Consider the following 27,585-nt stretch of genomic DNA (forward strand, 5'->3'; position numbering starts at 1 on the left):
TAAAAGTCACTTCAACAAAACACTGATGATGGGCTTTTTAGTCCAAAAACTTTCTGTGATGTAACCCGAAAGGGATTTAAAATTAAATACCTTTTATAAAGGATTTTTAATTAACTTTTGTGATTAATGGTATAGTCAACTACAGGAATTTCATTTTCCTTATGAATGACAATAAATGGTCCACTAATGGAAGTAGTATATTATTATAACATGAAGAACACCTAATTACTTTTTAATCATACTGTTTTTGTTTTTTTCTTTCTGTTCTCTATGGATAAGTTAAAACACACTATTAAAAGATGTCACAAACAACATTTTTACTATCATAACTAAATTTTAAAATGTATTTTGTCCATTATTTTAGATGTTATATTTTATATGTGTGTTATTAATGTTGAGTGTCATAGCTTTATATAAATAATCTCAACGACTAGTAAGTTGCACTGACAATTTGTGATATATTGTAAATATTTACACAATCTTCTAATTACAGTGTCTTGAAGAAGGAATAAAACAATTCCGAAAGCTAGACCAAAAGTCAAAAGAGTGTTTCTTCAACATCCCGGTCAAACCTTCTGACTGCAGCCCTAATTAACTATGTTGTTTGTTTATATCGACAGTCAATAATATCCAGTATTTCTTTTATATATATATATATATATATATATATATATATATATATATATATATGTATATATATATATATATATATATATATATATATATATATATTACATATTAGCCTCGAATATCGGCTATCAATGCGACTCTCGTTTAGTGCTTCTATAACACTGTAGAGTTCTACTGAGTCGAATGCTTTGTGGAAATCTACGAATGTTAAAACTAAGGGCTTGTTATATTCTATATATATTTGGAGGCGATCGTTGGTTCCAAAGTTTGCACTGAATCCAGCTTGTTCTCTACTTTGATATAGTTATAATTTCTTGTCTAATCTTGTGGTGATTACTCTCGTGAAAAGTTTATAAAGATGGTTTAACAGACTGATTGGTCGGTAATTTTCCAGATCAGTTTTTTTATGCAGTACTCCGTAAAATATCTTTCTTGTACCATTTTTGCTGTAGTATTACACAGTGACTTTACAGACAACTCTTTATAGTCTTCGCCAGTTGCCATCTTGCCTTTTTTGAGGCCAGTTGCTATGACGTTTTATCATTTAAAAATAGTCTTATCAGTTAAAACAGTTAAAACGGTTTTATCAGTTAAAAAAAAAAAAATAAAAATAGTGAAATAGTCCATTTTATATACTTCAAAATAGATCAAATCAAGCTTTTTGACGTGACAACGTCTTAAATTAGGTTGTGGCTCGGAGTCATTCATGAAAAAGTGTAACGCCCGCTCACGTCTGTTACGATGAGTCACCGAACGAGAGAGAGGCCCGCCGGACCGGCGAATGCCTTGCCTCTCTCTCCCACTCAAACATGATTGGTCCGCTGCGCGCGCAGCACTAGAGAATTAGGCGCGTTGAATCGGTGCGTGCTTGTGTCTCTGTCTTTCTCGAGCGTTCTTGGCGTTCAAGACACATTACAGCAGAAACACTTCCTTTCATTTCATATTTCTCCTATCATCGTCCTATCCTCAACAAAATCACTCAAATAGAAATTAGTTAAGTTTAAGTTTACATGTACAATGTTTTAGTAAACAAAATATATTTCTATAGTTAAAATTTGTGCAATTCTTATTTTCATTCAATTCCTTGTTCCTATTGTGCAATTTAATAATATTCATATCAATAAATATTCTACCGAGAAAAAGACGTTGTCACGTAAAATCTTCGCCCGTAAAACCGACTTTACAGGCAACCGATTTTTTTTACTTAAGTACTCACTTTATACAACATTAATCAAGTTATACATAATTTGAAGCAACTGAGTCCTTTAGGACTTTCAAAAAATGACGAAACACCTTTAAATCCACAAAAAACGTATTTTTCAGTGTTTTAAGGGTTTCGCGAGTTTTTGAACGAACGTAAAAAAATGAATTCTGGGAGTGAGGACATTTTACATTTTACGACTTAACGGGGGACCTTTCACCAAGGTCTCAAGGACTCTTCGCTTGAGACTTCACAAAAAAGTTGTTCGAATTACCGTTTAAGATGTGTGGAAGGTGTGCCAGCCGTAGCTCAGTGGCTATGTTACTGGCTTAACAAGCTGGAGGGCCTGGGTTCGTATCCCGGCACCGACAAAAATTTAAAATTTCTAATTTAACTGAGCTGCCACCGTGCTTCGGAGGGCACGTAAAGCCGTCAGTCTCGGCTACGAAAGTAGTCGTTAGGTCATGTTAGGGGCGCTTGCGCGACCTGAAAACCCTAACACTAGACCTTAGCCAGAAGGTTACACGAACTTTACTTTACCGTTTAAGATATTCCAATAAACTAAAATGTGACTTTTGGAACATAAACAGAATGTGGAAAAATAAAAAATGATAAAACTAAATTTAAATTTAAAGTATGTAGCATATTTCTTTGTTTAGAGCATCTACATGGTCTATGTAGAAATTGTTTTCAAAGTCACAATGTAGATGAATATTTTCACCACAATTAAAGTTTATTTAACATATTTATTGTTTTTAGTTCCACCTTTTACTTTTTAAGAACTTCTAATAAAATGTTTATTATTATTACTCTTAATAAATATATCGTAGAGTTTATAGTTGTCACTTTTTCAAATAAAAATTCTATAAAAATTTTTTTACATTTTTTAGTTTCTATTCTTTGACTCCACATTATAGAAATATTTATTTCAGGACACATTATAGACGAATCCTTAAAAATTAAATCATTTTATCAATAATTTAATTAATATGTTTTCAATAATTATGTAGAGATCTCTAAAACAAAAGAGAAAAAATGAAAAAACCTCCGACTATGATATTCGCCGAAGCCGGTGTCGAACAGAGTACTGGAGGAAGAAATCTGAAACATAAAGAAGAGTGGAAAATGGAATTGCAGACATTTAAAGCAATTCTAATCATAAAGAAAACAGCTTTATAGCCATCAATGTGACGCCACTGAACAGCAAAAACACCTGATTCGATTCGAAGAATCGTAATTTCTAGTCGGGTGCATAAATGGGCCCAGAATGGGACTAACCACCCCCTGAATGGTGGTAAAAACCCCCAAGCCCGGGCCTTTTTCCTAATGGCGAACACTAAACTACAGGAAAGGTCGAAAATCTCGTTTGGAGAAGGGTTTCTCGAATAAAACTTTCTTAGTTTTCGGTCTATTTCCACAATGGAATTCCGGCGGATGCGAAAAGATAAAATTAAAAATGAAAATCTATTTGCATACTTCCGGAAGAGGAAGGAAATGGAAAGAACATATTCTTTTAAATTTTTGATGAGTTGCATAAATGATTTTTTATTCAGAGGTAAACTTTCAGTCACGTTAGGGTCTTTCTTTTCCAGTGTAACAAAACAATAAAAGGGAACAACTTTTGGTTTTTACTGAAGTTGAAAAAAAGTAGGTAGATAAATCCCCTTTTTCAGGGACTTTTCCATTGTGATCAGTAAAAATAGCTCTGGGAATAAGGTAGATATACGAGGGATAATAACCTTTCCAAGAATTGAAAATAAACTCTAAAACAACTTAGATCAATTGGAGCGTTTATTTACATAACAACACAAATCCATTTTTTGCAAATTTGACTTTATATGTTGTTCGTATAGAATGGTAGTTTCTTTTTATCGATCACACACATTCAGTTGTGTAAAAATCCCAGATGTCCGTATTAAACTACATAGAAAATTCGGATCGTTTTGGTAAAACAATAGATATCCATGCCGTTTGCTGTAAAAGCAACACTTGTCCTATCTTAGTCAACGCTCATCGCTAAGCGTGAATGATCTTGTCTTGAAACCATAAATCAAGCTAAAATACATGGAGTTGCTCACAAAACGCATAAAGGTGATAAGGATGTTTTAGTCCGAACAACAGGAAATGACTGTAGGTAAGTTTTTCGATAATAACAAGTTATTTTCTCAATGCTTGCAACTTCAATCTTGGTTGTAGGTGTAAACGTTACCAATGCTTCTATGTAATAACACAGAAACAACGTTCTGACTTACTGAATATGTTTAATAATATAAAGACCAAAGATTGGAAATGACAGATTTGGATCACATATTTTTTATCTGCAGTAAATACATAACAGTAAGACAGCTTTAGTAACAAGCTTAAATATTTTCTATCTTACCGTGGTCTACCCAGTACTTGCCTTAAAATATGCTCAAAACGACATCTGGACGTGAAAGGTCTGAACCTCGTTCTAATCCTAATATACCTATCAAATTCTGCTTTTAAACTTTCTTGATATATGTTTATATAAGTTAAGAAAATAAATGATAAAGTATAGAATGTGAAGTTAAATATTTTAAACAGTATACTTGTTGTATAGTACTAAATCGGTCTGCTCGTCTTAAAAAATCTTGTCATCTGATAAAAATTACAAAGCTAGGCAAAATACTTACTCAGTTTTTGGTAAAATGGGTTAGTCCTAAAGCCAAAAAGGTAAATTAAATTTGACTTTTTATTTTAGATTTTTGAATGGACAAAATATCATACTTAGTATCTAAAGAGTTTTCCGCAGTTGTTTTCAACCAACGATAAATACTTGTGATAACGTTACAAGTTCTTAAAATACGAAACAACCCAGTAAACCAACTAGAAAGAATAAATCTGTCTATATAAATGCAACCTAATTATTATAATATTGTGTTATGTTATTTTGTATTATAAATTAACTTTCTTAAGACGGTCCTGCGCACTTTTCAACGATTCAGAATGTTACTTGTGCTGTCACCTGTTGAATACACTTATATAACTACATAGAAATCTGTTTTCTGCTGTACTCCCATCTACCAGTACTTTACATGACTAATAGTTATGTTGACGTTTGAGGCATCATTGCCAAGTTTATTGTAAAAGAAATAAGGTGATTTTATTAACAATAAAAATAATCTGCTTATCTACTGTAGCAAATAATTATAAGGACTAAGCATGTGTGGTATTTTTACTTTAAAATAATAAATAAATTAATCTTCAATATCAGCACAATATCTTATAATATATTATGCAAAAAATATTTAAGTTTCTTGTGTACCACTGCGGCAACATTGTAATGAAGTTAGAAATAGTTCAACAACTACTGGAACTTTCAAAATATGTATTTATTATTTAAATTTTAACATAAAACCTCAAACCAATGAACAAGTGGATAATATAGTGGTATTATCAATTAGTTTCAGAATTAAATATAAAGCTGTCTTATGATTTGGTGTAATATTTGAATTGATTCATTCAAAGGTAAGTCTCATAGGTTATATTATCAAATCTTTCCCGCCAATTTTTCTGTTTTCTATAAAAACAAAATAATGTTAAAAATTTAGAAAAATGCGTTTTACCCTTTTATGACATTTTACCCTGATATTACATAGTAGCTCTTTTAGACTTATTCCATTTTGAAAACATAGAATCATGTGTCTGTTTGGAAAAATATCTGCTTATAATTTTGTTTGAATGTTGATTTTTAGATTAGTTCTAAAGCTTTCAATTTTTTTATAGATTTTTCGGACAATCTCCTCAGAAAGTGTTTCTGATGCCATCTATAAATTAAACCGTTTTGATGCTTTATATTGGTTTTAAAATGATAATTACCTGCGAAGTGAAGAGTTAAAAATTGCTACTTCTTTTGTTCCAAAGACTCCCATCAATAACTTATATGTCTAGTAGAAATAGGTTACTTTTTCAAACTATCACAATAGTGATTTCACAATGAAAAGACAATTCACATTCCTAAGACCTATCCATGTGACTAAAGGAAATATTTAATACAAATACTAAAACAAATTTGTAAAAAATGCTTCCTAATTGCAATATTTTGATACCTTTTTATATGGATTGTTTTCTTACAAACATATAAATAGAATTTTGACAGCATTGAAGACCAAATTGAAGAATGATCATATATTGACCCATGAACACAATGGAATCTTCTTTATTCAGTTATTAAATATTCATTTTAAACAAAATTTAATGCACACAGTATGTGTAGAGCAAGTAAAGCATATATGACTAACAAGTCTCTGAACATTGATACATTCAAGAAATTACATTTAAGTCTAACAGTTCTTGACAATGCAGGATGGTTTCAGAGCATTGATTAAATGTTGATTTAGTTCGACTATTTGGCCAGAATTATTTAATTGCTGAAAATATTATTTTATTAAATACATTATTTTCTATTGTAATAATTGCATAACATTAATTATATTTTTTTATTTAATTTAATTTAAAAACTTTTTATTATTAAAAATAATATTTTATGATGTCCTAGCAATGCGTCCAGCACATCTTATCCTCTGCACATTACCTTTAAACAGATACAGAGATTGCGAAATTTATTACCTAGCTGGTATAATTCAAAGTTATATTCTTAATGCTGTAGCCCATTTCCCAATAGTTAATTGGGAATTGCAATAAAAGTATTACCCTATGCTATGTAGAACAAGTACATACTTAGTAAAACTATAAATTTTAAGGCGCTTAAGACATTTTACATTTCAGAATCTAATTGTAAGTCATATAATTTATGCACTCTTTATCTTTGCTTTTATCAGAATCATTTGCTAAAGGTTTATGCAGAATTTGAATGACTTTCTTAGGGAGAGGTAATTTTTTATTGTTTTCTTATTCTCTTTTTAAAATTTATACTACTTATTTTGGAATGTGATGCATCTATTGCTCTAGTGTTGGAAAATTCTCAAGAACAAAAGAATCGAGTTATTGAATCTTCCAATAGGTGAACCAGTCCATGATATTCACCAGTTTGGTTAGTTAAGACAGTTAATGGCGAGTATGACTTTTGTTTTGACGGTAGGGTTCTCAATGAAGTAACTAAATGAGACACATATCTCTTACCTAATATAGAAAGAATATTTTCCTACTTAAAGATGCAAAATTTATAAGTTCCACTGCCTTGAAAAAAGCTTTTTGGCAAATCTCTCTTCCCTTCAAGAGAAAAAACCACTTTAAGTGTCATAGGTCCTAGAGGTTCCTTCCAGTTTACCGTTATGCCTTTTGGCCTATGCAATTTTGCTCAAACTTGACATATATTAGTTGATGCAATTTTCGGTAATAAATATAAACCTAACATCTTTTGTATATATATTTTTATTTGTTTTGGTGTCGACCATATTATTATTTAAAATAATTTTCTTTGGCATATTTTCACATTTTGTCAGTCTGGAATTAAAACAATTCTATTTTTTTGTCACTTAATATTTTGTCAACTGATTGTTGACTTCATCAGAATTGCACTACAAATTTATTAAAACAAAGAAATAAGCAACATTAACATAAAATTACATAATTATTTACTCACAGAGGTAGAACTGTTCACAAAAATAGTAATAAACTTTTTCAATTAGACAGACAATTTTAAAATAAGTTAAAACACACATAAAGCAACAAAAAGTGTATAGTGGAATAGACAAGTTTCTTTGTATTTGTACGTATAAAATAAAGTAGCAGGTACATGGTAAATTAATTTTGAATTCAATTGATTGCAGAATATCGCGGAAGATGCTGCTTAACTGATTCATATCTGCTTTGTAATTTATTACATTTTTTGTGTTGGTAATATACCTAACATATTTCAAGAACAGTTTTTTTGTGAACAGTTCTACCTCTGTGAGTATTTATGTAATTATATGTTAATGTTGCTTATCTCTTTGTTTTAATAAATTTATAGTGCACTTCTGATAAAGCCAACAATCCCAAATGTTCTGTGATGTAGCCCGAAAGGGTTCTTTTTTAAATAAATATACCATTTTATAGAGCATTTTTAAATAAAATTTTTTAACCAATTTTAAACATTTATATTTGGCTTCTTCTTGTCCAAAGTTAACTAAGTCCAAAAACCATTAATTTCCAAAAAGGACTGAGTTCTGTCGTTAATTGCGTTTTTGTGTAACTAATGATCACCTGATTCAATAATTGAATATAAAATAAGGAGCTGTATTTGATTCCGGAACAGTCAAGAAATGTTCATCTCTGGAATGACGAATTTTTAAACAAAAATAATTACTATATTTGTACCATCAAACTTTATTGGTATTTAAGATTTATGGAAAAATCGTATCACGTATTTGCTTCAAAATATGTACATTTTTATTCCGATATGGCAAGTAATATAAGATCGTCTGCTGCAGCTACATATTATACAAGAGGATAGTTTCACGGCACAGCATAAAATTTCTACAAGCATAAAATCCTTGTTTATTGCGAACGTCGAGAAAAACAGATGTCCCATTTGCTAGTTCTAGCACGTGTATTATGAGACGGACGTGTCACGTGCACCAAAATAAAACATAAAACTCAAGAAATGTCAGGGAGCTTGATCTCTTGTAGGAGGTGTCATATGACCTGTTTTCTTTTATTGTAGTTGAGTGGTAATTGAAAAGGTAATTTAATGTAGCCATTTGGGGAGGCGCTATAAATAACTTTTTGCCTTACATCTCTTTACGAGTTATCGAATTTTTGATACATTTTAGGTTTTTTATAGTATTTTTCTTCATGTTATTGTTTAGTTTGAGAATGTAACTTTTTTATTTATACATCGATGATTGAATCATGCTTTAGTTAAAGCAATATTGATAGTCTTTTATACAGCCGTAGGCAATTGTTGTTTGCGCGTATATTCCAGTGCTCTGATTCTTAAATCTGGTCCTGATGCGCCGCTCGGGTCAAACTGACAACGTGGTTGGCCGTTCTCTCGTAAGAAATACATTGCCTATTATACCTGCACTGCATTCTAACTGTGGCTTCTACTATAGTGGAACAGGGGCTTTGAAGGTGGAAGTGTAAGAAAGAAGCATCATGAAGAAGAGTTTTTGGGTTAGCCAACCAAGCCATGAACACAAGGTATCTCTGGTCTCATCAGCCATACAAAGGGAACGGCTCTTGAATCAGCGTTTTTGGCGTACAGCTGTTTTATCTGCGATATTTGAGGGGGTTTGTTTCTAGGTCGTCGTAATACTCATCCGGAAATTCGTTACCAGCGAAGTGTAGAAGCTTGGGTGGAGGGAATGGAGTTTTGTTTTGGCCAGCCTAGTAAGTGTGCCCCAGGCAATGGAATAACCTTGGCAATGGAATAATGGAATGTCTTTAGAGTTTGTTTGGCTCTGTTGTTGGGGTCAACTATTGTTCGAAGGACGTATCTTCTGCTGAGAGTGCGAATTCTGTTCCTTATTGTTGGAAATTAATGAAATGAAATTTTTTTATCTATTAATGAGGAACTCATCAATGGAAACTTGCAAGTGATAGGCCAATGGAATGTAAGTAGAATGAAAAATTTCGATACAAAGCCTCGGAACAATGGTGGAAAACGAAGACGACTACTGCAAAGAAAACGAAATATGATTGGCTACAGGCTACATGGAATATACAGGGACTTTGGACAAAACAAGCAGACGTATTCAAAGAGTTAGGGGAAAGGAAAGTAGATATATGTATCATTACAGAAACCAAGAAAAAAGGAAAAGGAAATGAAGAGCTAGGAGAGTACATATACATTCACAGTAGTGTGAGTAAAAATAACAGAGAGGAGTCTTAATAGACATCCGAAAAAATCATGTATTACTAAAAATAAAAAAAATGGACACATTGCTCCAAGTGAAGATGCAGATACAAAAACTAAAGACGAATCCTACGGCAAGATAACTGAAGTATTCTATAAGGTCAAATATTACTGCGTAATTTTCATATTCGGTAACTTACACTGCAGAGTGTGGTTTTTAGCGATTTCTTGCTTCCCCCAGATTCCATGAAGCTGTCCTTTTTTCCAAAGGAGTGGGATTTGCCATTACTGTATGATATACCCACCTGGGGACCCATTCTTTTTGTTTTAGATATCGCCATATTTCTATTAGGAGGTTTTTTAGCCTTAAAACACCACGCTGGCTAGACGGGTTGGTGAGTGATTTTATACAATCCCTAAAATCAAGGGATTGCCACTTCCGCCATTCACACCGCACCGAAGGTATTCTTCTCCGCCGTGGCTGCCGTTGTGGACTTCATCCGTGACCCTGGGTAAGGGACCCTAAGCAGGTACTAGTTTCCCGGGTCAGGAAACACCTGGAATCTGCGGAGGGCAGGGATTTATTCATTTTCCCTGATAGGACTATCGAAAGGGCAGAGTAGGGAGAGAAAAAAATAACGTGGTAGTAGGAAAATATGGAGAACAAATAACCAATGAAAACTGAATGCGTATCAAAGATTTTTGTGAAACAATGACAACTTCCCAGCTGAAAACCACTGACGCAAGGATATACCGAGGATCGGCATGGGGATCTGACGATCATTCAGTTATGTCCATTGCGATGATTAACTATGGAAAGAACAGTTACACCCAAGTACAAAAGATACAAAAATGATAAGAATTATCGTCATCAACATTCTGGCTTTACAAACCTGCCCCTGCCTCCTCAAAAATTACTCTCCAGTCATCCCTATCCACCGCCTTCCTCCGCCAAGCACGTATTTCCATATTTCTTATGTCTTCATAGATGGTATTAAATAACCTTGTTCTGAGTCTTCCTCTTCTTCTCTGACCAATGGGTCTATCAAGGAGCGTTTTTCTATCTTTGTCATTTTCTTCCATCAAACTCCCAGGTATACAAATTTGTTCATTGCTTCAATGACGTCGTTTTCTATAACAAGTGATCGTAAGATTTGTGGTTGCGTGCTTATTTTCATATACTTCGTTTTTTTGGTGTTTTATTAAACCCATTTTTGTAGCTGATTCTTTTAATGCTACATACTCCTCTCGAACAGCGTTTTCCGTTTTTCCAACAATATTGATATCATCAGTATAGGTAAGGTTTTGCACTGATTTATTATATATTGAACCAATGGTTGTGATTTGTGACACACATATTACTTTTTCCAGAGCCAGATTAAACAGTAGGTATACAGGAGAGACGGTCTCCCTGACGCAGCTTGTTATTCGTTATTTGAGTTAGTTTTGTTAAATTTACCAACTGATTTGCTATTCCTAGCTCTTTCATTGCTTTGAACATTTCCCTTCTATTCACCGAGTCGTAGGCTGCTCTGTAGTCTATAAATATGCGATAAGTAACTATGCCATATTCCAGTGTTTTTTCTAAAATTTGTCTCAAGGTTGCAATCTGATGAATTGTCGATTTACCACCTCTGAAACCATCGTGGTATTTTCCTACTATCCGTTCTGCATATGGTGCCATACGGTGACGTACGTAGTACTATGGAAAATATTTTATGCGCTATATTTAGAAGCGTAATTCCTCTGTGGTTAGAGCATTCAAAGATATCTCCATTTTTGTGTATTCCAATATTGCAACCATTGGGGAGGGATTTCTGTGTCCATATTTCTTTTATAAGCTGCTGTAATGACATTATGGTATCGTGGCTGCCTTTTTTATATAGTTCGGCTGGGAGATTATCTATTTGGGTGATTTGCTTCTGGCTAGTTTTTTAACTGCATCTTTAACTTCAAAAATCGTTGGTGGTTCCTCTTGTCTCTCGTCTGTTCCCCTTACCTCATCTCTTTCGTCTTTCAGGTTTTCTACTTCTTCCTCTACATTAGGTGCCTAAATGACAAGGTTTAACAGCATGTAAATATATCCTGGAAAGTTTAAAAAGCTAAGAGAAGAGAAAGTATGCCATCGAGAGAATTACATCAATAACTACTGTCAACAACGTATAGCAAATTTTCTTTATCTGCGATAAACACTTGTTGAACGTAGATGTTGGCTTGAATGTAGCTGCTTCTAGATACTTGTTGTTGAATGTATGTATGTATTTTCGGGTAGCCGTTGAATTTTGCGTAGCAGCTGCTATGCTACTGCATTTTTATTCCGTGGTTGACCATGTTCTTCGGGAGGTCACTGTGTGGTACCACGAGACTCAGGGAATTCCACCAATGTAGTTAGGGTATATCCCAATAAAAGGTGAACAATGAAAAGAAAAGGCCAAAAAACTAAAATAAAAATAATGATACCGACCAATAGAAAAAAGAAGTTCTATTAGACACTTGCGTCACCTCTAGAGAATCGAATATCAAAACAATTTTAATTTTAACACTATTTGAAACGAAAATAAGTTTACAAGGAGAGCATAAAAATTGCTGCATTCTGAATTAATTGAAAAAAAAATATAGATTCTTTGGATCGTTACAAACTATAGCATGCTTTAACTTGGTTTAATTTCAAACATTACTTCATAAGGTTCCAGTTATTTCAATCTTTACCAAATTATATACCTATACATATATCAACATACATCGATGATATTGCAAATGTTTGAGAATATAAGCAAATATTCGATCCTTCACCGACGTACATTTAATATGTGTTTATATTCATCAAATATCAACATTCTACAATTTCGGAATTTTAGTGTAACCTATACATTAAACACCTTTCTCAGGATAACAGTCAGTAAGGAATAGTAGTACAAGGTATTTTAACCCTTGAAATCGTGCTCAAGCACCAGATATAAATTAAGAAATACAGCTATCGATCACACGAACACAATACGTCCTTTTTACCCTGATTTCATTTTTTATATACATCTTTTCAATCCATTAATTTAGAAAATAGATTCGATCGAGGTTATGTAATTGATTAATGGGAGTTTTACTCAAAAACTACGGGAGATATAATGGAAAATATTGCTTAATATTTCTCTCTTAAAGGAAAATGAAATCTCGTGGCTTTTACGCCAGGAATATTTGAAACAAAGGGAAACGAGAATAATAGGAAAGTCGTCGTATTTTTAATATACAGAGGCATATTTCTCAGCGTTCTGCAGTAACCTAGATATTCAGGATAAAGTTACAAATATTAATTATTACTTGTATAAGCCACTTTATATTTCGTTCGCTGCCAAAAAACATAAAAAAACGATTTTTAGAAGCAGAGATCAATAAATTGTGCTTTGGCTAGGACTTTCAAAGCAAGATTTTCCCGCTGAGAGGCTTTTTATTATCTATAAGCGTCGGTCTATCTAGATATCCCTGTCATATTTATTTGAATTTTTATTACCTAGCTCGAGTGATCAGTGGCCCGAGACATACTTTTCAGTGTGTAGATTATTAGATTATTGGTTCGAAAGAATTTGAAACGTATGTAATATTAAAATCCAAAGGGTCTTTTTACTGGAGCTGTAGCTTCTCAGGGAGCTGTTGCTTCCTTCGTGGATGTGTGAGATCTCAGGTTCTTCTGACGTGATTGTCATAAATTGGTTACATTGCTCCTGCAACTCCTATGGCAAGTTAATTTTCTTCTATTCTAGTTTAAGTCATATTGAACGCGTCGTAAGCTATTTTAGAATATATTTATAAAAATTAAAATGTATATACAGTGTGATTTAAAATTTAATACGAAATTTAGACAAATATACTAATTGTCATTTTGACAAGTTACAGTATGCCGGTGTTTATCGATTTTAATACAAAAACTATATAGGAAGGTATATAAGCCTATACCGAAGACGCAACATAGGCCCGTGGGAATAACCGTTTACAGCGCTATAAAAGCTCCCAAAATTCCTTTCAAACGAAGGTTTAATTTTAAAAAAGCGAACTGGGCAAAATTTGCTGATATTGGAAACACAAATGAAAAATATAGTCCCGATCCCCAAAAACTATGACGCGTTCATCAAACTTGTAAAACGAATCTCATGTAAACACATACCCAGAGGATGTCAACAACATTACATATCTGGTCTGAACGATGAAGCAAAAGACATTATGACAAAGTACACCGAAGAATATAGTAAAGACCCATTTAGCGAAGTTACGGCAGAGATAGGGGAGAGACTACAGCAAACACTAAGTGCCTCCAGACAACAACGGTGGAGTGAGACTTTAAGTAAAATGGATATGACGCACAGTAGTAAGCAGGCTTGGAATATGATCAAAAAACGTAATGGTGATCCCACAGAGATGAAAGAGCTATGTACAATAACACCAAATCAGATAGCCCACCAACTGCTTCTGAATGGCAAAACAAACAATCGTTGCAAAGCGCCAAAGATTATAAGAACTCAAGACCAGGAAACAACTCTCTTGCGAAACCCATTTACCATCGAAGAGCTCAAAAATGGTATTGACTGTATGAAAAATGGAAAATCACCTGGAGTGGACGAAATCCTAACAGAGCAGATAAAACACCTCAGGCAAAAAGCGAGACAATGGGTGCTCGATCTATTTAACATCTGTCGCTCTACCTACCAGATTCCAAAACTGTGGCGTAAATCAAAAGTAGTAGCCCTTCTGAAACCTGGGAAAGACCCTGAACTACCGAGTAGCTACCGTCCGATATCCCTGCTATGCCATTTGTATAAATTGTATGAACGTCTCATTTTAAACCGCATCCAGGAAAAATTAGATGCAAAATTAATCCCACAACAAGCAGGCTTCAGACCAGGTAAATCATGCACAGGCCAAGTGCTGAACCTAACAGAATACATAGAGGAGGGATTTGAGCAGAAAGACATAGTGGGAGTAGCCTTGATAGACCTCACACCGGCCTATGATACGATAAACCACAGAACCCTGCTAACTAAGATCTATAACACTGTGCTTGACTACGACCTGGTAAGTATCATTAGATCACTGTTGTGTAATAGACGTTTCTACGTTTTGCTAAATGGAAAGAAGAGCAGATGGAGAACCCAAAAAAATGGCCTACCTCAAGGAAGCGTTCTGGCGCCGTTCTTATTTAACATCTACACCAACGACCAACCAATGCACCCTCAGACTGAGAGTTTTGTCTACGCTGATGACCTTGGTATAGCCGTAAAGGGGAAAACACTCACACAAGTAGAGTCGACAATGGAAGAGGCTTTAAACATGATGTCAACTTACTACAAACAAAACTCATTAAAGCCAAACCCTACTAAAACCCAAGTATGTGCATTCCATCTCAACAACCAACTGGCGCATGTAAAGCTGAATGTTTCTTGGGAGCGACAACGCTTGAAACATACTAATAGGCCCAAATATCTTGGAGTAGTACTAGACCGGTCACTAACGTATAAATTCCACTGTCAGAACACAAGACAAAAGGTTTCTACGAGAAACAACCTTCTCCGGAAACTTGTAGGGAGCAAGTGGGGTGCAAACCCCCAGGTCTTGAAGACAACAGCTGATGCCTTATGTTTCTCAACAGGGGAATATGCTTGTCCCGTCTGGGGTAGATCTAGACACGCCCACAAGTCACCACGGCGTTAAATGAAACATGCAGAATAATTACCGGTTGTATGAAGCCTACCCCCCTTCCCCTACTGTACCGGGTAGCTGGATTCTCATCACCAGATGACCGTAGATGCGCCTCACAATATGTGGAGAAGTTCAGGCAAACTTTCGATAAAAGGCACCAATTATACGGGTTTGACGAACCACCAGGAATCAGCCGACTTAAATCAAGGAAAAGGTTTATGAGAAATGTCAGCGTCGAACCACCCGAACTGTTCCCCCTACATCCAGAACGACCTAATGGAATGAACCTGGACTGGAGAACCTGGCGGACACTGAATCGCATACGCACAGGTGTTGCCCCTGTAAAACAGAACCTCATTAAATGGGGCATCAAGACAGACAGCGACGCACTTTGTGAATGTGGGGAAATACAGAACGTGGAACACCTCAGAGTATGCAGACTTTGCCCATCACAGTGCACCCTCGATGATTTATGGCTCGCAAATACAAAGGGTGTAGACGTAGCCCGATATTGGGCAGAAAAACTGTAGTCGGATCCAGACACGAAAAAGTAAAGTAAGTAATACAAAAACTGACAACAGATAAGAACAAATTCATTTTTCCAGGTTTCAGTTCCCACGCGCATTTGGATAACTTCGCGGATCACTATAACGTTTCGCAATTAGAAGGCATTCAGTTATCATTCGCTCTAAGAACGACAGTTTCGAATCCAAAAATCGAACGATTCGATTGTCTGGGAACTAACTTAGTGCTGAAAAATGCTTTCTGAATACATGAGTATTATGTGAATGTTGAATGCTGTTGATTTTCTTTGACAAATAATCACTGACTTTTTTATCGCTATCTAGTACATGTATAAGAAAGAAATTGGGCACTAAAAAAGGGACTCAGTAGCACTCTGTATACGGTTCTTGAACAACTAAGTGGAGCATAGAGCTTTAGTGAAAATGCGCCATCGGGTTCTATTTTGCGCTAAGGCCCTCACCTCATTCCAACACTTTCCTTGACTTCTTATCTCGTCCATAATGGATCTTCTCCAAGTTTGTACTGGACGACCTCTTTTTCTTGGGCGACTGTTAGTGATGGGCGATATGAACGCTAAAGTTGGAGAAGGCAATATTAATTTAGAAACCGTAATGGGCAAACATGGCCTGGGAGCGATGAATGAAAACGGAGAGCGTTTTACAAATTTTTGTTCCAATCGTAGCTTAGCTATTGGTGGAACCATCTTCCTACATACAAATATCCACGGTTACATGGACTGCACCGGGTCATATAAGAGAAAATCAATAGACCGCATCGCCATATCAAAAAGATGGAGATCATCTCTTCTTGATGTACGTAATAAATGAGGAGCAGACGTCGCAAGTGACATCATCTTGTAATCGGTACCATTAAAATCAAGATGACAAAAAACAAAATCACGCTAAAATCCAACAGACCAACATACAATCTAGACAAATTAAAAACGGCTCCAGGACGACACTTGTTTAGGGAGGAACTCCAACTTAAAATAAGAGAACGTGAAGTAAATAGCTGGGAAGATTTGTAAGATTTTTGACACAAATAGCTAAACATAAACTGGGTAAAAAGGAAAAACAGAAAACAGAAAAAAATGGATGTCAGATAAAACTTGGAATCTGATCGAGGAAAGAACACAACAAAATGAAGATATTTTTTAAGCAAGAACTGCAGAAGAAAGAGATCGACAACAAGAATATGAAACAATAAATAAAGCAGTTAAAAGAAATGCAAGAAGAGACAAAAGAATGTGGTCTGAAGAACTGACAAAACAAGCTGAAACAGTTGCACAACACAACAGAACTAGAGAGCTATACCAAATTACTAGACTAACAAAAAATGGGCCAACTGTTCCCAAGCTCAAACATTGTAAGATCCGAGACAAACGAATTCCTTACTACAACAAATGACCAAGTAGAGAAGGAGATCTTCAAGAACTAGGAGAACGAGATGTTGAGTGACGAGCGGAATTTTGTTATAAAATTTTAGAGACCGGTAATGCAGACAGACACTTTAAAAAAATATATTTTGTTTAGTGATGAATATACATTTATCTTAAATAATGAACCAAATGTTCAAAATTATAGGATTTGGTCGACAGGAAAGCCTGAGGATATTATTGAAAGCCATACCTAATATCGTGGAAAAATAAATCTCTGGTTAGGAATATTTGAACACAATATTATTGGACCATCTTTCTACGAGGAAAATTTAAATTCAACAAAGTTTTTAGACTTGCTACAAAAAGAGATTTTACCCAGACTTGCAGAAATAGCTCCAAATGAAGAAGAAATTTGGTTTCAAATGGATGGATGCCCTGCGCACAATAACTGGGTGGTTAAGGAATTCCTTAAAAACAGCTTTAATAATTGTTTGATTGAACCTGACTGTAACATTAAGTGGCACCCGAGATCGGGAGATCTAGCTCCAAACGATTATTTTATCTGGGGGTATGTAAAATCAAAAATTAATTCTGACCAAAAATTTACAGATATAGAAGCATTAAAATTAAAAATACGAATTATTGAAGAGTGTGCAAAAATAACGCCACGTGTTCTGGCTAAAGTTAGACGAGAATTTTACAATCGATTGGGATACTGCTTAATACAAAATGACTTATTGTTTGAACATTTGTTATAGTTTTATGTTTAGAAATTATCATAAATTATTTTTAGGAAGGATCACAGTAAAACTATATTGAAATTCTTTGAATTGTGGTATAACCTGAAATTGAATTGGAGTGTATTATAATATCTTACATTAAATAAATATCTGGCAGTGCTCGCACTATTGCCTGAATATAACATTATCGCGATTTTTCGTGAACTAAGTACATTTCATCAACTTTATTGCTTTGTAAACAATATAATTGATTGCTTACAAAATACTATTTATTGTTAACTAGTAGTAGTACTATTTGCGAAAATTTGTTGTTTATAATTTAATCATAAAATAAAAATATTGACAGTTCAAAATTCAAATATTGTCTAATATCAGAAACATCAATATGATCAAACGCAACATGTCATACACATTCTTGTACCGCCTGTGGTTCGATTTTAAGGGGTGGACTGAAAAATATATTATATTTTTGCAAAATTTTGGAGTACGCTTAATTCGTAAAACAATTTTATCACTTGTTTTTAATGCAGATTTCACTCCTCTATAAAAAGTTTCTTATAACTTTTGATGTCAAATAATTAGGGAAGCAGGAATTCAACAATTTAGAATTTCCCATTGAGTTTCCTATGGCCCATTTTTCGATCCACCACCCGGTATATATAAATTTACTAGGAGAAGACAGGAAGGTTGTTTGTTTTATTTGATTTTTTGTATAAAGGAATAGTGCTAGAATTTTTTTTGAGCAGTGTAATTAGAACAACTACTCATACTCATCTAATTTATTGCATACATAAAATTATATATTTACTTTTTCTAGTAACTCTCCACTGTGATATCGCATGCAGTTGATGTAACATTCAAATCAAACTTACTTTTTAGAATATGTGTAAGTTTATCTACGATAAAATTTGCATTCAATTTTCTACGAGACCTGATTGTATATTAACCGAATCCTTTGTTTCAGCTGTCGTATTCGCCGCACAATGGCTCACAATTTATCCAATTTGAGGCAGTTCCTGCCATGTAGAGATATCCAAATCGAACTGCTCTATAATCTGTTTGCATATAAAGATGAACCTCAAATTGAAAGCGTCTACGTTTATGGAGGCCCAAGCAGTGGAAAATCAATTGTGGTCACCTCGACACTCGAGCACTTGGATATCAATCACGCCATAGTGAACATTATTGAATGTTACTCATCGAAAATTCTGTTCGAGACAATTTTAAATAAAATATCCGGTCATCAGTTGGATCCAAAGCATCCTGTGCCCTACGCGAGATGCGACAACATGATGGACTTTTTGTACAACGTAGAGAAATGCAACGAGGAAAAAAATCTCGACGGGTTTGTTTTGGTTTTGGACAATGCCGATGAGCTCCGAAATATGGAACATAATCTACTGCCTTGTTTTTTGAGACTAAAACAACTCACTGGAATCTCTTTAGTGGTTGTTATGATATCTGAAATCCTGTTTGAAAAATATTATACGAAAGCAGGGGGAATTGAGCCGTTAAAGATACATTTTCCACAGTATAACAAAAATGATTTGTTAGAAATCATTTCCTTAGATTTTGAGGATTCTAAAACGTTTATTTGCCAACACTTTAACTTGGCTTTGGAGTTTGATTTAAACTTTTATAAAAACTACCTTAACCTCTTCTTGTCGACTTTTTATAGAGCCTGTAAAGACTTGTCTGAACTTCGGTACATGTCTCGAATCAATTTTGTAAAATACTGTGAACCTGTTTTCAAAAAGGAACTTGCCCTAGAAGACTCTATGGGCTTATGGAGAAATATATCACCCGTGTTAAAACAATCGCTAGAAATGCTTTACTTAAGAATCGACACAACCAAACCAGCTTCTTCTGTCAAGGAAAAATCCATGCCAACATTGGAATTGCCGTTTTATGCTAAATACCTGCTTATAGCAGCCTATCTGGCTAGCTACAATCCTGCCAAAGACGATAAGAGACTTTTCATGAAATATCATGGTAAACAGAGGAAGAAGTTGAAAGATATCAGATTGAAAAGCAAAGTTAGCGAACAATTAAACACTCAACTGGGCCCTAAGCCGTTCGTTTTCGACAGATTGTTGGCCATTTTCTATTCCATCCTGGACGAGAAAGATAATAAAATGGGATTTAACAACAACCTGTTGGTGCAGATTTCCAGTTTGATGGAATTAAGGTTATTGTCTTCGGTGTCAGACAGCTGTGTGTTGGACGGACAGAAATATAAATGCAACGTTAGTTTTGAATTTATTCAAACCGTTTGTAGGTCAGTAGCGTTTGAGATTAAAAAGTATCTCAGCGATTTTAGTCATATGTGATGAACCAAACTTTGTTATTTATTTTGTCAGCAATTTTTTCTATTTAATTATGTTTAATAAAAATAAAATTTTTATAAAAATGCTCGAGTTATAATTGTTTGTACGTGTAGGAGAAAAAACTACATCCAACGTCAAAATATCTGGACAAATAACTACACCAGTCTGACTGGGAAAAAAGTATTGATTTCACGTAAAAATCTTCGTATCCACGTAAAAAAAATTTGAACAGTCTAAAAGGTAGGTATATGAGAGTTAGCTGATGAAAAATCCGTGACGAGGTATAGCTGATTTTACTTTGTTTTTGTTTTAAACAATCTTAAAAAGTGAAACAGTCATTTTTTTGTCTATAAAATGTTACTCATGTAGTTTAAAGAAAAATGGCTCAAATAAAAATTGTAGATCTTAAAATGTTTTTAATTTGCCAATTTCTGAATTAAAATACATAAAGAATTCACCAATATATAATCGGTTCACAATTTGTCGATAGCTCACTACAAGTTTAACCCTAATTAGAGAACTGAAATACAGAGAGGATAGGTAATACGATATAATAGTAAAAACCAACCTGAAACTGACCGTTTAAGATGTTTTCGACTAACCCACCTTGTATCTGTAGGAATACAATACAGCAGACAACCTTATAACCCGATTACGAAGGTATTTTGAATGGTTACAGATGACCGACCAGTGTCCAGTGACCGACCAGTGAACTAAATAAATATATTTTTTAAATTGTACTTATGTAAATTGTATTTTTGTTTTAATAAAACTTCTTTATTTTATTCAAAAATAAAAAATTTCTTGCCATTTGTAAAAGATACATTTATTTAATTAAGGGGAAAGGCGCCAAATGTCGCCTGGCAAAATTTTAAATGCGTTTTAAATGTATCCATTATTTTCGAATCCGGAGAAAACTAATATTTTTGAAAAATTTAAACGCAAATTGAAAGACTACTACAGAGGGCAGAATTACTGGGGGCAAAAAGTCCCTGAAAACTTCTACAATGTTTATTTTAATGTGTTATGTAACAGGGGTGAAAATAAAAGAGAAAATATAGTATAATTTTTAATTGAAAATATTACATGCAAAAAAAACTTATTTATTCTAATAAATATTTCATTCTGCCTTTAAATTTTTCAAAAATGCTTTTTATTTTTTTCAGGATTTGAAAAAAATGGATACATTTAAAACACATTGAACATTTTGACAGGCGACATTTTGCTTTAATACCTTACGATTACAACTACTATTACTTACCTTATATAATTACGATTAGAAAACTATTCAAATTCAAAATAAATAGGATCAACTTCGGAATCCGAGTCATCTTGAGGGTTAATAATTAGCGGTTGTGTCTCTACGGTCGCATCAATTATGTTATCAAGATCCCACATTTTTTATTCTTCTTCTATTACATGTCTTACTGCATCTTTCCAGTTTTGTTCTGTAATATGTTGTAAAGACTCGTATAACAATTCACGTACAGCTTGTATTTTATATGACGTATTTTTTCTAGCCACATAACTTTTCATTTGTGCCCAAATGAGTTCAATTGGATTTATTTCGCAGTGATAGGGTGGAAGTCTAAGAACTGTGATGTTTTGCTTTTCCGCCATTTTGTCAACTACGTATTTCTTGAACTTAGATTTGTGTTGCCGGGCCATTTTTTAAAAGTTCTGCTTTTACCATTCCATCTTCGTAATGCAGATACTTATTCCGCAGCAAGTCAAGAATATCCTGTTTCTTCCACGCACTCGTTGGAAGTCTTTCTACTAATCGTGAATGATAAGGTGCATTATCTAATACTATAATTGAATTTGGTGGTATGTGTTCAATCATCTGCTCGAAATACTCTTCGAAAACATCAGCTGTCATCTCCTCGTGATAGTTTTTGTGCTTTTGGACTGAAATTCCAACAAACCATGCTTAACAAATCCTTTTTCACTGCCAATGTGAGAAATTATTAATCTACTGCCTTTACCAGAAGGTGGGGAGATACCAGTAGACCAACCTTCCATAAAGGCTTGCCTGGAGCTTAATATATTTTTATCTGACCAAATTTTTTTTAGCCCGGAATTTTCGTATGGATCTTAGATAATTTCTTCTCCAACATATTATCTCCTCCCGGTCAATCAAAAGTGATTTTCGGTCTGATTTCTCCCACCGGAAATTTAATTCTTTTAAAACTTGCCACAATTTAGTTCTTCTTACAACTTCTTGTAAAATGTTGTTAAGGTTTGGTATTTCTTTTTTGAAAAAAATCATGAATTTTCCTTCGAATACCATTTTTGACAAATTCATCAATTTCAATAGGCTTTTTCCCTCTCTTTAAGTGTTCGTTTGTATTTGGGTTTGCTATACCGTGTTTTTTTTTCTTTCTGATAGGAACCTATATATCGTTCCTATATAACTCCCCTACGCCAGTCATGTTGGCACAACTTTCGACTATGTTGCGAACAGTGTTTGTGGGATTCTGAGAAACCAGAGCATCGTGAACATTCAGGACAATAGTCTTCTCTCTTGGTGAATAGACAGACTTACTGACTGTACGCAACAGTACCGGTGTAAAACTTGATGATGTTGATGATGAAGCCATCACAAATAATCCAACAAAACGAGCACGAGCGAAAGGTACGTATATGTTCGTAGGTATATGGAATAAAAAATCACTCACGCACTGCATATAATTCGCAAAAGAAATATTCGAGACGCTAATTACTGCCGTAGACGCGGAAACACCGACGAGCCGTAAATTACATGCGATCAAAAACGTACTAAACAAAAAATTGTTTTGGTTCGTAATAACTTCACCCTTTCAAGTTAAGTTTCCAATATAAACTGAACAGACGAGGCATGTGGCCAAAGCCGGCATCTTTATCCCCATTATATTATTAAAAATCTGGGGAATTCCATCCTAATTATCTTGCAATGAATACCACCTTCGGATATGAATTCCAGGTTTTCTAGTAAAGTGATTAAACGCGAAGATTAGTATTGAAATATCCAAAGAGATAAGGTATTCTTATTTACAAAATTGTTAATGGTTAAATTCTTATTTTTATTAATATAATATAATAACCAACATTAGCCGTGAAAGTTTTAATTGTTTTTTGCTAAATATATTAGTATTAAAACATTATTAATATTATATATAGAGAGATATATATAAAGATATATAGAAATTACAAAAACTTCTCAATATCTTCTTTTAACGCCGATCTGGAAAAAATGCCATGGGATAATATACTGTACGAAAATTTTATAGATAATAAAATTCGAATTTTCAATGATATGTTAGTTTCGCTGTTTGATAAACATGCTCCCTATGTTGAATCAAGAATTACAAAGCCACCTGCTCCGTGGCTAACACCCACAATACAGAATATGATGAAAACTCGTAATGCTGCTTTAGCCAAATATAAGAAAACTAAAAACGTCTTAGACTATAGTTACTATAAAGATCTTCGAAACGCAGTTACTAACGCAGTCCGTTTGGAGAAGAATGGTTACTTAAATTATCGGTCTGCTTCTTTGAATAAAAAAGATCTTTGGAAAGCTGTGAGGTTATTCAAAATTGTAAATAAACCAGTTATAGAGATCCCTCAGGAGCTTAAAGATCCTATATCTATAAATAATTATTTTACATCTGTCTTTAGCCCTGTAAATTGTTGTCCTGAGACAACCCAATGGTATCAGTCAAATATTTTCAACCCAGATATTATTTTCTCGTTTAAAATGGCCACTATTGATGAAATTAAATCACTTATATTAGGGTTAAAATCGGAAGCTGTTGGATGTGATAATATTTCTGCAAAGATGCTACAACTCTCCCTTTCTATTACTGCTCCTTATATTACGCACATTATAAATTGTTGTTTGGAGGTAGGTTATTTTCCGGACACTTGGAAATACGCTTTGGTAAAACCACTGCCCAAATCAAATAAACCTGAATCACTTAATGATCTTCGCCCAATAAGCATCCTACCGGGACTGTCAAAAATTTTAGAAAAGGTTATCTATAAACAGATATACGATTATATTTTCAGAAATAATGTAGTTACGTGTATACAATCAGGCTTTAGAAAAGAGTTTAGTACAACGACCCTGCTTCTTGACTTAACCGATAATATACTTCGATCATTTGATGAAGGAAAAGCAACCTCAGTCATCTTGCTTGATTTTTCTAAAGCCTTCGACACTATTGATCACGCTCTTTTGTGTGCTAAATTGAAATATTTTGGATTTGATGATACCTCCTTACAGTTTTTCAAATTTTATTTGGTAAATCGTTATCAAAAGGTCATAATCGATAATAGTTCATCAGAATTTGCATCTGTCAATTCAGGGGTGCCTCAAGGTTCGGTTCTTGGTCCTCTTCTTTTTTCAATATATATATCCGACCTGTATAAATCTTTAAATAATCTGAAATTGCACTCTTTTGCAGATGACACACAACTGTATTTCTCTTTTGAACCTAACTCTGTAAATCAAGCGTCAAAAAAATAAATCAGGATTTGGAATCTATTTGTACTTACTCCACTAGACATAATCTTAAACTTAATGCTAAAAAATGTAATTCTTTGTTATATTGTTCAAAAAATTATAAAGCCACTGTTCAGGATAACTTGAAACTAATTATAAAAAATGAACTTCTAAAAAATGTTAATAGTTGCAGAAACTTAGGAGTCATATATGACTGTACGCTACGTTTTCAAGAGCATGTCACCCTTTTAGTAAAAAAGTGCTATTTAGTTATGCGTCAACTCTATAGAAGCAAAGGCATTTTAAACTTTAAATTGCGTAAGTTACTTTGTGAAACTATGGTTATGTCAATTCTTAATTATGGGCTATTGGTATTTTACCCTTGCTTAGATCAAGTTACGAAATTGAGGTTGCAAAAAATTCAAAATAATTGTTGCAGATTTGTTTTTGGCATAAGAAAATATGATCGTGTATCATGCAAAATTAAAGAACTTCAATGGCTAACAATAGATAATTTATACAAATATCACCTCGTCTCATTGATATATCGAATTATTTCGTCGTCAAATCCTATTTATTTAAGGAACAAATTAGTATTTCGTGAAGACGCTCATAATCTGGATCTGAGATATCCTCATAGTCTTATGCTGCCAAGATATAGACTAGCTATTTTCCAGCGATCGTTTACTTACAATGCTGTTTTAGTGTTTAATAGTTTAACAAAAAATTTAAGAGGTAAATCTCTTGATTTCATGAAGCAGCATTATAAGAAATTTTTACTACAATCGCAGTAACGTTATTATTATTATATAGTATATTGTTGTCGTAATTGTTACCATTAGAATTTTTAGAATTTTTTTTTTTTTTTTGTTTTTATTTATCATTAATATCATTTATCACATAACATCACAAATTATTTTCTTTATCTTATTTTTCTGGTAGCCACATGACTATTTCTACCATTTCAATATTATATTATTATTTATGTCAATTTATAAATAATTTTTTATTCATGTTCTACTTATTTCAAACTGATTTTGTAAACTTGAGGTTAAGTGGAGTAGCTCTAGCTAGACTTCGCCTCATGTATCTCTTGTTTGTAAATTTTTACAGACTAAATAAAGGCAATTTATTATTATTATTATTATATATAACAGTATTAAAACATTATATTATTATTTAATGAATAAACACCTCAGGAACGCCTATGATGATACAAATTTGAATGACATGTAATGTAACTAATGAAAATTGTTGTTTGTTTGTGTTTATATGACTGCGGACATTAAATCCATTCGCCAATCTTACAATTTTTACTCATTTATTCATTAGTCATTGTTTCCTATACGATCTTATCCTAAATCTTGTTTGTTTCTAGTTTTTTTTATTAGGTGCTTTTTTAGTTATTTATTTATAAAATAGATGATGAGGTCCTTAGAATTCTACAGAAAACTCTTCTGTAGCTATTTACTTAATTCGATAGCTACTTTACTATGGACTGTCAAAGTTCCTCATTTTTTCTCTTTATTTCTTTTTATTTTTTTATTATTTTTTATTTATTTATTATTTTTTTAATTTTCTTTTTCTATGATATTTTTTTATATTCTAATAAATTACAAAGAAATACTTACTCTATATTTACAATTACAATTTGAGTTTAATATCTAAAACATATTTATACAATAATCTGTATAAAAACTCATTGTTTTCTAACGTTAATAAATAGTTTAAATTAATGGGATGGTGGACATCAGTTAAAGAATACAGCGAATTAAAAAAAATTTTATGTTGTAGGTTACCCATCTGATCACAAGTACATTGTGGACTATCAGCCTAGATTCATTTTAAACATATATGATGGTGTAAGACAGTGGTTAAATCTCATTCTCCATATAGTTCGTGTCATATCCTTTGTCGACTTATCCAAACTTAGAAAACCAAGATTTATCCGTAATATTGTTTCTGATATAATAGAATATGAAATATAACTTAGCTTTAAATATCAACTAGAAACAACCCGCAGCTAGTCTGCTTCTGAAACGATAGAGAAACCTTAAAGTAGCAAAAAGGAAGAAAAATATAACGCAAACGTCAATAAATACTACAGTTCTATAGACCAAAATGTGTACCTATAATGATTTACATACCTCTTTTATTATTAGATAATTTGCACGAAACAATGAAACGATACTGTACAATGAGAAAATTGAGATGGTTACATTAAATGTGTTTACTATTTAAAAATACGTATATTACAATATATTTAATTTTAAGTCAGTAATATTTCATTGTGGCTAACAGTGTCATACCTAGAATTTTCTTGGTGGGGGTTGGTTGGCACTGATATTTTTTTATGCTACCTCCATTTTGAGTTCTTAAAATTTGGGTTTTAGTTTAAGAACTAAAGATAGCAGTGCCAAAGATTCAGGTATCTGTTATCCTGCCTACCAACTAAAACCACCGTCTCCTACTTGTGCGCAGTTAACTGTCGCACGTACCGTACCTCTTATCTAGATCTTATCTCTGTCGTTGGTCCAGTTGGCGTTTCCCTTCTTCTTCTTTCTTTTTAATTACTGGTCGGATGTCATTGTGAACACTATTCCATCTCTTCTTACTTCCCGTCATCTTCACGATCATCTCCCTCACAGTAACAGAGCTCATACATATTTCTCTATACATTCTCTTTCTCTCCACTGTACATCTGTTACACTCCAGCATTGTGTGAGTAACAGTGTCGATATATTCGCAGTATAGGCATTTATCTTTATCTGTCATTTTAAACCTATGAAGATACGCCCTAAAACAGACGATCTATCCAGTTCCTGAGGCTCAGGATCAGCATCTTGGTCCA

The 27,585-nt window shown here is 33.5% G+C and overlaps 1 protein-coding gene across 1 annotated transcript; it reads left to right on the plus strand.

The window, feature by feature from the left end:
- The first annotated feature begins 4,970 nt into the window (after positions 1 to 4,970).
- On the plus strand, positions 4,971 to 20,319 carry Orc5 (origin recognition complex subunit 5). The gene is made up of 2 exons (XM_072524231.1): positions 4,971 to 5,320; positions 18,886 to 20,319. The coding sequence occupies exon 2, from the start codon at positions 18,905 to 18,907 to the stop codon at positions 20,249 to 20,251; it is 1,347 nt and encodes a 448-aa protein (XP_072380332.1). The 5' UTR covers positions 4,971 to 5,320; positions 18,886 to 18,904; the 3' UTR covers positions 20,252 to 20,319.
- Positions 20,320 to 27,585: the final 7,266 nt, after the last annotated feature.

Source organism: Diabrotica undecimpunctata, chromosome 3, assembly GCF_040954645.1.
Source record: "Diabrotica undecimpunctata isolate CICGRU chromosome 3, icDiaUnde3, whole genome shotgun sequence".
NCBI lineage: Eukaryota > Metazoa > Arthropoda > Insecta > Coleoptera > Chrysomelidae > Diabrotica > Diabrotica undecimpunctata.